General features: G+C 38.2%; 1 protein-coding gene across 1 annotated transcript; it reads left to right on the top strand.

The window, feature by feature from the left end:
* The first annotated feature begins 2,611 nt into the window (after window positions 1–2,611).
* On the top strand, window positions 2,612–3,795 carry LOC135111906 (venom metalloproteinase antarease-like TtrivMP_A). Its single transcript, XM_064025603.1, has 2 exons — window positions 2,612–3,581; window positions 3,689–3,795. The coding sequence occupies exons 1-2, from the start codon at window positions 2,612–2,614 to the stop codon at window positions 3,793–3,795; spliced, it is 1,077 nt and encodes a 358-aa protein (XP_063881673.1).
* Window positions 3,796–13,955: the final 10,160 nt, after the last annotated feature.

Below are 13,955 nucleotides of genomic sequence, written 5' to 3'. Positions count from 1 at the left end.
CCTCTATAATGCAAGAGTTAACCAGTATTCTCAATCATTCATTCCTTTCTCTGGTAAACTCTGGAACTCCCTGCCTGCTTCTGTATTTACACCTTCCTATGACTTGAATTCCTTCAAGAGGGAGGTTTCAAGACACTTATCCTTCAATTTTTATACTACCGCTTTGGACCCTTTTCTGGGACTGGCATCTCAGTGGGCTTTTTTTATTTATTGGATTTTTGTTGTACTTGGCCAGTGTCCCTTATACATATATATATATATATATATATATATATATATATATATATATATATATATATATATATATATATATATATATATATATATATATATATATATATATATATATATATATATATATATATATATATATATATATATATATATATATATATATATATATATATATATATATATATATATATATATATATATATATATATATATATATATATATATATATATATATTATGAAACCATTCCGATCATCTGCAATGAACTAGCTATTTAAGGACAATGACACTTATTTTAATTATACTAAAAAACAGTTTATCAGCTTATTAGACATAGCAATTAAAGACTCCCTTTTTCTGTTTGATAATAAATTATATGTCCAAGTTGATGGCATGGCCATGGGTTCTTTTCTTGGCCCCACTCTTGCTAATGCTTTCTTATATCACCATGAAAGCTATTGGTTGAATGATTAACCTACTGAATACAAAAATATGTTTTACAGAAGATACGTTGATGACATCTTCCCTTTATTCAAACAATCTCAACACATATCTAAATTTCTCAGCTATTTTAACTCTAAATATCCCAATATTAAATTAACATGCGACACAGAAAACAATGGGTCTATCGAGTTTTTATATGTACTGGTGACTCGTAATAACATTCAATTATACATAATAGTTTACCGTAAACCAACTTTCATTGATTTGGGGATTAATTATCTTTCTTTTATTCCTTAATTATTTAAGATTAATTGGATTAGAACTCCCTTATATCGTTGCTACAGTCTATACTCAAATTGGTTCATGTTTGATCCTAAGATTAACTTTTTAAGGATTTTTTCCCTTAACAACGGGTTTCCGCTAAGCATTATCAATAATAGCATCTATAACTTTCTTGACAGCAAATTTAATATGCTTTCCTCAAATGACACTCACATGACACCTAAGAAATACACAAAATTGCCTTACTATTGCCACCTTTGTTATACTATTAGAAAAATACTCAATAACATATTTAAAACACTATCCAGACACTAAATCCATTTTCATCTTTACCATTAACTTTACTATTGCCTCTTTCTTTAAATTTAAAGTTTGTATTTCTGTTGAACTTATCTCCAACATCATTTATTAATTTAATTGTTCGAGTTGTAAGACTCGACATAATGGAGAAACCAAGAGGAATCTAATACACAGAATAAAAGTAATTTGATACGTACACAGAAACGATTAGCTCTTCCTCCATTCTCAGTAATAAGAACATATTCCCACGAACATGACCACCCTTTTCCGGAAAAAGGCTTCAGAATATTACATAAAGTAGATGTACATACAAATATTAATTAATATATTAGAAGCTATTTATATTAAACACTTAAAACCTCAATTAAATAACCGATTATCATCATCTCAATTGTGCCTTTTATAAACTCTGCTCGGTGCTTCGATTTCTGAGATAGTAATCAATCTAACTCCCACAACACTACCTTCTGTCAGTCCTCACCCTTCTACCAGCGAGTGCACACCAGGTCTGTTCCACTTAGCTACTCACTCATTTATTTCACTTGATTTTCGTCCAGTATCAGTGTCTAATATATTCACTAATATATCACTGTTGCTTTATACATTGTCTCTGCTGTTTTTATTTATTTTTCAGTTAACATACTGTTACTCACCGTCATAACATGTGTCGGCTTTTGTTTAATTTTATTATGGTGCCCCTTATGGGCTAGGGTCTTTATATATATATATATATATATAATATATATATATATATATATATATATATATATATATATATATATATATATATATATATATATATATATATATATATATCTCGGACATGTGTGAACCTCTAAAGACAGGTGGATTCACCTATATTTACATTTTCATTAGTCAATGGTGTTTTGGGTTTGGAACTGCCATACTTTATATATTCATTGCTATTAACCTTGAGTATGTTTTTACTATGACTTTCAGTGCATCGCCGTCATTATGTCATTAGCGTCCCACCGCTTTGGCACACGAACACACCTGCGCCTTTTAACTCATTCTTATAGTTGTCATTACCGGGCCAAATAGTCAATTTTCTCAAGGCTTATCCTGATGTGTGTATATATTATATATACATTTTTTTTTTTTTTTTTTTTTTTTGCGAAGCAAACATTTCGCTTTAGGTTAGTGGTTCAGCTGTTCACAACATAAATAGAATAATTTTCACGAGGTTACTATAAAAAGACCACACACAGACTAACGGTATTTCGTCGCACCTCAGCATGATTTCAACACTTCTCGTCTTGCTGAGCATTTGGGCAGCGCATGCCCATGCCTCCGTATTGAAGACACAATCGTCTGCTTCCGTCCGTTTAGAGATGGGGCCTCGTCACATCTATGTAGAAGCATTCAACCAGCAACACCACCTCCGCCTGCAGCCGTCCTACTCACCCTTTCTTGACGGATTTAGGCTACAAACGACATCTAGAGACAAACATGGGCACCTCATTCTTGAAGAAATCGAGAACGAAGATGACGTTAACGAATTATATGAAGACCCAGAAGCTGGTGGTGTGGTGCGTCTAACAGCAGCTGGTGTGGAGGGGCTCATCTCACCCTCACTCGCACTGAAGATCAATGATGACGGGCAACACGAGGCCGTGCGCCAAAACTATGAGGATAAGCCTGAGGATGGTACAAACGACTACTTGGAGATGCCTCAGGAAACAAACATCTACTACCAATCTTCCAAAATCAGCCCGGGTGTGACCACCGCCACCGTTGAAATGTACATCATTGTGGACAGTACTCTGGCAGCCAAGTTAGGATCCAATCAGAAGGTTAAACAATACCTTGGGGTGTTCTGGAACGCCGTCAATCTAAGATTCGCCACTATCACTGATCCTCAGATCAAGCTGGTCTTGGTTGGCGCACTTATTGTCCGCGACTCTTATGACGAGAGCTATATCAATGAAAACATTTTAACTCAAAACTACATTGGCGGCAAGAAGACACTTTTCTCATTGAGCGACTGGGTGTTCCAGCAGAAAAGGTCATTGCCATCTCACGACATGGTCTACCTCATGACAGGTAAGGACATGGTTGTTGAAAAGAATGGTGAGATTCAGAAAGGCCTGGCAGGCATCTCATGGAGAGGCGCCGCCTGCGTCCTGAAACCGGCTATTAAGCGTTCTTTCAACACAGCGATAGGCGAGGACTCCTCTTACTACACGGGCGTGATCACCGCCGTTCACGAGGTGGCACATAACTTGGGGTCCCCTCATGACGGTAAAGGAGGCTCCAAGAAATGTTCCTGGGATGACGGTTACATCATGAGTTATGTGCAAGGTAATGAAAACAATTTTTTTTTTTCTTCCTGTTCAAAAATAATGATGAAGAAGTATATCTCAGGAAAGAAAGCCACCTGCCTCCACACTACCTCGGGTACTGCCCAGATCGCGCTGTCATCTGCGCTACCTGGGGAGAAGCTCAGTATGGACCAGCAGTGCCAGGCAGCTACAGGACAAAGCAAGGCTTACGCTTCCAAGAATGCATCAGATGACTCACTTTGCGTCCATTTGGTATGTCAGTGGAAAAAACGAGTAGGAAATTTACTGTATACGTACACCCGACGTACAGGAAAACCTGCTGCAGAAGGTTCTGCGTGTAGGAGTGGTGGCGCCTGCAGGAATGGAATATGCCAGTAAGGCAGACCTTCCCGCTTCCACTTTAATATCTATTGTCTTTATATAAAATAGTAGATGCACATTTTGCTGTCTAATTATGGGTAAGACATGCAATAAAAAATAATCGATTACGACAGAAAAAATATTTAATTTCTCCCCAATCTAGTATAGTAGCTTCAGAGCACCATTCTGCAGAGTCATCATAAGGCGACAAGAGTAAGCATTACCAATGAGGGAGCAGCGACGCCCTACATATATTGTTGTAAGAGATGTGTAAATACTACATAATTTTTACTGATACTCTACTAAGAGGAATTATAAACAAAGAACACTGGCATTGCACTTAATACATTCCCGTATACACTATGAAACTATATGTAGCCAATATAATATTATATATATATATATATATATATATATATATATATATATATATATATATATATATATATATATATATATATATATATATATATATATATATATATATATATATATATATGTTACAGTCTACAGTCAAAACCCGGAATCAGTCAAAACTAGTTTTTACTAGGTATTTTCAATGTGTTGGTGAACAACTAGTATTACCTAGGCAAAACTAGTTATACCTTAATGTGTTTGATATAACTAGAAATATCAAAGTTTAACTAGTTAAATCTAATTTTATCTGATCGTGTAAGTTAAAACTAGATTCAACAACGGTACTGAATGTCAAAAGTAGGTGAGGGATATGACCACTCGTTTGAGTACCATTTTTGGGGAACTCAAACATAATTTGTTTGTGTTTGTAGCTCATTTTAGTACCTTTTTAGGTGGCTGAAACGTTTATTGGTCTATTCACATATGTGGAAATATATTTCCCACACTAAGTGTAGTAACAAATGTTTAATCGGACATGCAATGATAAACATGCTTTTATTCCTATCAAAATTATATAGCGGTACCTTTGATAACATATAGGAAAAAAAATCTCTGCCAAATTGTCACAATTTATTTTTAACGAAATGTATTAAAATTCATTAAAACAATTATCAACTTATAATTCCAACTTAAAATAAAACACAATAATAATGAAACGCATCTCATACTCTTCAATAAAACAAACTGTGTCAGACCCAAGACAAAGCGCTACAAGTGTAAATAATATCTGACAAGTTTTTACATTTATTTTTAAGAAATTTATTAATATTCATTAAAACAATAATCAATTCACAGTTCAAACTAAAAATACAACACAATAATGAAACTCATGTCATGCTGTTCAATAAAACAATAGTAATTGAAGTTACAAAGATATACATTATTTGTTTTTACATGACATACTATTGTGACACTTTGAATTACAAAGGACTTTATTTTTTTTACATTTGCAAATGTTGGTTGCACAATGTTTTGTACAATGACATCTAAAGAATCCTTGGCCTGTTCCCACACTTGAACTAGTTGCTGCACTTCTTAAAGATATTTCTTTGTCGGTAGGTATATCTTTCACATCTAGGAATAACTGTTTACACACATCAAATTCAGACCGACTGTACAATTTCTTAAGAATGCCGTCTCTAGTACCTAACTTATACAATTCATTCTCACTTCTGTTTAAAACAACTGCAATGATATTCCGCAAATCTCCTTTTCCCTTGTCAACATCTGGAATTGGTACAGTGACATTTTGTCCCACACTTGCTGGAGGGTGAGACGCATCAGATACTGTCTTCATTCTTTTTGCCTGCTTTTTCAAACTAGTACTAGCTACTTGCCTATCATGTGATATTTGTGCTTCAGAATTACAGTTTAAACATATAACATTAGATCCAAAGCCATCCTTGCCGCTCTCAACGTTTATTCCACAAGATTCGTGAATATGTGAGCCACACTTCGAGCAGTAGTGACCTTCACTTATTTCCATTTCACACACACAACACGAAAATGGGCTTCGATTTATACCAGAATGATGGGCTCTGTTCATTCATAAATTGTACAAAGCGTAATCCTTCGGACCACCCTGCTGTATCATTGTCTTTCATCCATCCACTTAACATATTTTCAATATCTTGATTTGCCCGTTCCACAGACCCTTGACTTTGACTAAGTCTTGGTTTTCCATGCACAATTTTCAACTCTGGCCACAAAGAAGCTAAGGACGTTATAACACTATTTACAAATTCTCTTCCGTTATCACTCTGTAAAATACAGGATGCTCCAAATGTTAAAAAAAATATCAACAAGGTGATAAGCAACTTCTTCAGCACGTTTACATTGCAATGTACATAGTATCACAAATTTAGTTAAATGATCTTGATAAACCATTATGAATTTATATTTTCCATCTGCCTGTGTCTGCATATCAATTAAGTCCACTTGACACCGACTATTTAGCTCTGAGTGTAAGATTGGTTTGGAAACAAGTCCTCTTTTCTTTTTTATTTTTCTTACTTTGGCACACTTCACACATGGTCAAGAAGAGCTTTATCATATCGGCTGTCACATTTGCATATTTCCTGTTAATTTCACATTTCAGTCTATCTCGACCACCATGACCGATTGCTATATGAGATGTCTTAATGACTTCAAAAATCTCGGGAGCAGGAACGTAATAACGAACTTCGTCATTTTTGCTACTTGCAATCAGTTTTTGAACACCACCATTTTCAATGACATCAAACCGCTTCAGTCTTCTGTACTGTAGAGACGTTTTCTTCTTAGCAGTTTTAGCCTCCTTTACCTCCTGCAACAGTGAACCGTATTTTTCTGCAGTAAGTATGCTGTAGTGTGATTCTTGTTGCACGTCCCACTTCAGTATGGTCTGTAAAAACATAGTCTCCCATTCAGTGTCAGCTGCCTGGTTAGGAGGATGGTCAAGAGGGTGTTCAGGATGGTCAGGTGAGCTCCAAGTTGCCATCTTGTTGTATTAGTGGCTCACGAACAACTGAAAGGTGAAGTAAATCAGTGAACCAGGTAAATGAGAATGAATCCTCCCCCCCTTCCCCCACCCTACAAACTATGACTCAGTAACATCTAACAAAGAAATAACAATTATAGTAAACGGCAATGCAATAATCTGATATCAGAGGACAACACACGTGCTAACCTGTGTCAATGCAAGAGGACAGCGGACTGAAACATACAAAAACTGACAAGCCAGCGTCCTCACTTCCGGTGTTTGTCAAGCGAGTCCCACCCTTATGGTCCCCACATGGTTCACGCCACTCCCTAATGCTACTTATACATATAAATGTTTTCCCCGGCACTACACCAGTTTCACTTTTAGTCTAACCTAGTTTTCCCAAACTTAACAATTGTTAAAACTAGTTTTGACTGAAGTGTGTAGGTAAAACTAGGTGTAAAATACATTTCGTGTTTTACCGAGCCTTTATGTTAAGAAACTAGTTTTGCCTAGGTAATACTAGTTTTTACAAACAATGAATTATACTACTAGTTCTGACTAGTTGAAACTAGTTTTGGCTGATTTCGGGTTCTGACTGTAACATATATATATATATATATATATATATATATATATATATATATATATATATATATATATATATATATATATATATATATATATATATATATATATATATATATATATATATATATATATATATATATATATATATATATATATATATATATATATATATATATATATATATATATATATATATATATATATATATATATATATATATATATATATATATATATATATATATATATATATATATATATATATATATATATATATATATATATATATATATATATATATATATATATATATATCCAGGCCTACACGTGGCAGTTCCTGTATGAAATATACCTACCTATTTCCATCTATTATCCCCATCCATAAACCCGTCTACCTTTCATCCCCATCCATAAACCCGTCTAATCTTCTCTTAAAGCTCCCTAATGCCCCAGCACTAACATGATTACTGGGTCCGTTCCACTCATCTACCACTCTATTTGAGAGCCAATTTCTTCCTATCTCCTTCCTAAACCTAAATTTTTCAAGCTTGAACCCGTTATTTCTTGTTCTATCCTGGTTGCTGATACTAAGAATTTCGCTTACATCACCCTTGTTATAACTTATACCACTTAAAGACTTCTATCAGGTCCCCTCAACCAACGTCTCTCTAAAGAATGTAAATTTAACAGCTTCTATCTCGCCTCATAAGGAATACTCCTCATCCCCTGTATCCTTTTAGTCATTCTCCTCTGTATTGATTCCAATAGACCTATATCTTTCCTGTAATGTGGGGACCAGAACTGCACAGCGTAGTCTAGATGAGGTCTGACCAGCGCCAAGTATAACTTTAATATTACTTCCGGCCTTTAACACTCTTAAAAATTAATCCCAGTACCCTATTATCCGTTTCTGACCTCTATGCATTGTTTTCCTAGACGGAGTTCAGAGCTAACTATAACTCCAAAATCTTTCTCGTACCCTGTACCTACCAGTGTTTCGTTCTTTAATGTGTACCTACTGTGTGGGTTTCCTCTACATACGCTAAGTATTTGTTGATATTAAACCGCATTTGCCATCTGTCCGTCCATTGATTCATCCTATCTAAATCTCCCTGCAAGGCGATGGAAACCGATTTTGACCTAATTAATCTACCTATCTTTGTATTGTAATGAAGTACCAGCTGCCCACCAGCCAGCCTGGGCTCACCTTAACTTCACCAATGAAATGAAAACTAAAACAAATCTCCTGCCAAGGTAAACAAACATGAAACATACAAATAACACTTTAATGGATATCAAAATAAATCAATACACAACTCGTGTAAACTCACAGCAAAGAGAAATGACTAAATAAAACTTATACACCTCAAAACTTCCAGCTGAGGAACACGATGGGTAACCCTCGTTCACACATACGCTTCTGGTCCCCTGCTGACAGTGATGACAGACGTCTCCCTCTTGTCACCACATACTGAAAGGGCTCAGGGTGGCCACACACTACACCACTCGTCCAGTAGACAGGCACACACTGGTGAAGACGGCTGCGGCTACGGTCCTTAAGCATCACCGTGAAACTCCTGCTATGCTGACAAAGCCACACAATCCAGACATCTAAACCAACGCCTCAAGTGTCCGTGTTCCGCGCCAAAATCCCTCCCGTTCCAAAACAAACACTTCCCATCAAACCCCACGCTAAGCGGCTCATCACGATGCGTCTAGCTCCGCCTGACTTCTCACAGTGCCATCTGCAAATTTACTAACATCACTGCTAATTCCACCATATTTTTTTTTTTTTTTATGTAGGAAGGATACTAGCCAAGGGCAACAAAAATCTAATAAAAAAAAAGCCCACTGAAATGCCAGTCCCATAAAAGGGTCAAAGCAGTGATCAAAAATTGATGGATAAGTGTCTTGAAACCTCCCTCTTGAAGGAATTCAAGTCATAGGAAGGTGGAAATACAGAAGCAGGCAGGGAGTTCCAGAGTTTACCAGAGAAAGGGATGAATGATTGAGAATACTGGTTAACTCTTGCGTTAGAGAGGTGGACAGAATAGGGGTGAGAGAAAGAAGAAAGTCTTGTGCAGCGAGGCCGCGGAAGGAGGGGAGGCATGCAGTTAGCAAGATCAGAAGAGCAGTTAGCATGAAAACAGCGGTAGAAGACAACTAGATATGCAACATTGCGGCGGTGAGAGAGAAGCTGAAGACAGTCAGTTAGAGGAGAGGAGTTGATGAGACGAAAAGCTTTTGATTCCACCCTGTCTAGAAGAGCAGTATGAGTGGAACCTCCCCAGACATGTGAAGCATACTCCAATAATGGACGGATAAGGCCCTTGTACAGAGTTAGCAGCTGGAGGGGTGAGAAAAACTGTCGGAGACGTCTCAGAACACCTAACTTCATAGAAGCTGTTTTAGCTAGAGATGAGATGTGAAGTTTCCAGTTCAGATTATAAATAAAGAACAGACCAAGGATGTTCATTGTAGAAGAGGGGGACAGTTGAGTGTCATTGAAGAAGAGGGGATAGTTGTCTGGAAGGTTGTGTCGAGTTGATAGATGGAGGAATTGAGTTTTTGAGGCATTGAACAATACCAAGTTTGCTCTGCCCCAATCAGAAAATTTAGAAAGATCAGAAGTCAGGCGTTCTGTGGCTTCCCTGCGTGATATCTTTACCTCCTGAAGGATTGGACGTCTAGAGAGTGGGTGACAGGACAGAACCCTGAGGAACACCACTGTTAATAGATTTAGGAGAAGAACAGTGACCGTCTACCACAGCAGCAATAGAACGGTCAGAAAGGAAACTTGAGATGAAGTTACAGAGAGAAAGGATAGAAACCGTAGGAGGGTAGTTTGGAAATCAAAGCTTTGTGCCAGACTCTATCAAAGGCTTTTCATATGTCCAAGGCAACAGCAAAAGTTTCACCAAAATCTCTAAAAGAGGATGACCAAGACTCAGTAAGGAAAGCCAGAAGATCACCAGTAGAGCGGCCTTGACGGAACCCATACTACGATCAGATAGAAGGTTGTGAAGTGATAGATGTTTAAGAATCTTCCTGTTGAGGATAGATTCAAAAACTTTAGATAAGCAAGAAATTAAAGCAATAGGACGGTAGTTTGAGGGATTAGAGCGGTCACCCTTTTTAGGAACAGGTTGAATGTAGGCAAACTTCCAGCAAGAAGGAAAGGTAGATGTTGACAGACAGAGCTGAAAGAGTTTGACTAGGCAAGGTGCAAGCACGGAGGCACAGTTTCGGAGAACAATAGGAGGGACCCCATCAGGTCCATAAGCCTTCCGAGGGTTTAGGCCAGCGAGGGCATGGAAAACATCATTGCGAAGAATTTCAATAGGTGGCATGAAGTAGTCAGAGGGTGGAGGAGACGGAGGAACAAGCCCAGAATCGTCCAAGGTAGAGTTTTTTAGCAAAGGTTTGAGCAAAGAGTTCAGCTTTAGAAATAGATGTGATAGCAGTGGTGCCATCTGGTTGAAGTAGAGGAGGGAAAGAAGAAGAAGCAAAGTTATTGGAGATATTTTTGGCTAGATGCCAGAAATCACGAGGGGAGTTAGATCTTGAAAGGTTTTGACAATTTCTGTTAATGAAGGAGTTTTTGGCTAGTTGGAGAACAGACTTGGCATGGTTCCGGGCAGAAATATAAAGTGCATGAGATTCTGGTGATGGAAGGCTTAAGTACCTTTTGTGGGCCACCTCTCTATAATGTATAGCACGAGAACAAGCTGTGTTAAACCAAGGTTTAGAAGGTTTAGGACGGGAAAAAGAGTGAGGAATGTACGCCTCCATGCCAGACACTATCACCTCTGTTATGCGCTCAGCACACAAAGATGGGTCTCTGACACGGAAGCAGTAGTCATTCCAAGGAAAATCAGCAAAATACCTCCTCACGTCCCCTCAACTAGCAGAGGCAAAACGCCAGAGGCATCTTCGCTAAGGGGGTTCCTGAGGAGGGATTGGAGTGATAGGACAAGATAAAGATATGAGATTGTGATCGGAGGAGCCCAACGGAGAAGAAAGGGTGACAGCATAAGCAGAAGGATTAGAGGTCAGGAAAAGGTCAAGAATGTTGGGCGTATCTCCAAGACGGTCAGGAATACGAGTAGGGTGTTGCACCAATTGCTCTAGGTCATGGAGGATAGCAAAGTTGTAGGCTAGTTCACCAGGATGGTCAGTGAAGGGAGAGGAAAGCCAAAGCTGGTGGTGAACATTGAAGTCTCCAAGAATGGAGATCTCTGCAAAAGGGAAGAGGGTCAGAAGGTGCTCCACTTTGGAAGTTAAGTAGTCAAAGAATTTCTTATAGTCAGAGGAGTTAGGAGAGAGGTATACACCACAGATAAATTTAGTATGAGAGTGACTCTGTAGTCGTAGCCAGATGGTGGAAAACTCAGAAGATTCAAGAGCGTGGGCACGAGAGCAGGTTAAGTCATTGCGCACATAAACGCAGCATCCAGCTTTGGATCGAAAATGAGGATAGAGAAAGTAGGAGGGAACAGAAAAGGGGCTACTGTCAGTTGCCTCAGACACCTGAGTTTCAGTGAGGAAAAGAAGATGAAGTTTAGAAGAGGAGAGGTGGTGTTCTACAGATTGAAAAATTAGATCTTAGACAGCGAATGTTGCAGAAGTTAATGAAGAAAAAGTTGAGGGGGGTGTCAAGACACTTAGGGTCGTCGACGGAAAGGCAGTCCGACCTGGGGACATTTATGGTCCCCTCCCCAGATGGGGACTCCGAGGCTGGTGTAGGAGTCGCCATGATGATTTTAAATTTTTTGGGTGAAGGGTGTGTGTGTTATTAGGTGCTTGTAGTTTATAAATCATTGATATATATATTCGAAATAACAATGGCCCTAATACTGATCCTTGTGGCACCCCACTAGTTACATGACCCTACTCAGATTTAAAGCCACGTATTACAATTCTTTCTCGCCTGTCGCTAAGCTATGACCTTATCCAGCCTAACACCTTCCCATCTATCCCATGTGCCCTACCCTTTCTCAGGAGCCTTTGATGAGGTACCTTGTCAAATGCTTTACTAAAGTCCAGATACGAGTATAAGATGTCATAACTATCACCATTATCTACTGCCTCGTACACTACTACTATAAAAACTTAAGAAGTTTGTCAGGCAACTCTTCCCCTTCGTGAAGCTATGCTGTGACTGATTTATCAAGTTATGATTATCTAAATGTTTCCTGATGTTCCTCGCTATTATTGACTCCAATATTTTACCTACAACTGAAGTTAAGCTGACAGGTCTATAATAAGACGCTAAAGTTTTATCTCCTTTTATAAAGATGGGTACTACATTAGCCTGCCTCCACATTACTGGTGCCTCACCTGACTCAAGTGATTTCTTAAAGACAGAAACTAACGGCTCACTAATAACCTCTGCATTCCTTAAGTACTATGGGATATACTATGGGATAGTACTATGGGATATACTATGGGTCCTGGTGTCTTGAACTTTTTTTGCCTATCTGTCTCCTGTTCCACTATCTCCTTAGTTATGGAAATATGTCAGCTTCTCATTCTCATCTGCTCTAAACACCTGTTCACTATTTGGTATATCCTGCATGTTTTTCCTAGGTGAAGACAGTTAAAAAGTACTCATTCAGAATTTTACTAATCTAGTCCCCAGAACTAACCAGCTCCCCATCTGCTGCCTTTAATGGACCTATAGTATCATTATTCTTCGTCCTGTATACCTGATAAAATCACTTGGGGTCCATCTTCGCCTGGTTGGCAACCTTTAATTCATAATTGCCCTTAGCTTTCCTCGTTAACCTCCTGACTCTCTTAACTAATTCATTATATTGTGGACTTAAAACTTCACCTGCCCTTAATCTTTTATATATACTTCAATTCCACCTTATATAATGTTTTAACCTAGCAGTCATCCATTTAGGATCATTTTTCTGTGATCTTATTGCTCTATGCGGGATGTTTGCTAACTGACCTGTATGAACTTTACGAAATATTTATATAACTCATCTACATTTACTTCACCTAATCCCCTCATCTCGTCCCCTACCATCCTCTCCACTCCCTCATCTACTCGACTCGACCTCACCTCTCCCATTTCAGCATGACCTGACCTTCCAACATACTCACACTTATTTCCCCACCTCTCTCCTCCGCCCCTTCTGGACACATCTTCCCTCCTCTTGTCCTACACCCTCACACTTCACCTCACCTCTCTCATCTTGCCTTATCTCTCTCCGTCTCGGACCTGACCTCACCCTGCATCCGTTGCCAGTTAACTCCTTGGGGTACCTTTTTAATTCCTCAAAATCTGCTCTCCTAAAGCCATGTATTTTACTAGTGTTTTTGCTTCTAAAAGTTTCTTCACATTTTAAATTGTGCCTAATTTCCCTATGGTCACTCTTACCTACCTATCCTCCAACCTCTACCTGCGCGACTGCTTCCTCCCTGTTAGTAAGAATTAAATCTAGAATATTATCCCCGTTGTGGGTTCTATGGCTACCTGTTTCAAAAAATTATCCTGAATTACCTTAAGAAATTCCTCTGCTTCCTTGTTACCCACCATCAGGCTCCAGTTGAT

Source organism: Scylla paramamosain, chromosome 22, assembly GCF_035594125.1.
Source record: "Scylla paramamosain isolate STU-SP2022 chromosome 22, ASM3559412v1, whole genome shotgun sequence".
Taxonomy (NCBI): Eukaryota; Metazoa; Arthropoda; class Malacostraca; order Decapoda; family Portunidae; genus Scylla; species Scylla paramamosain.
Note: the sequence above shows the minus strand (reverse complement) of the source record. Positions and strands in the feature narration are given on the sequence as shown.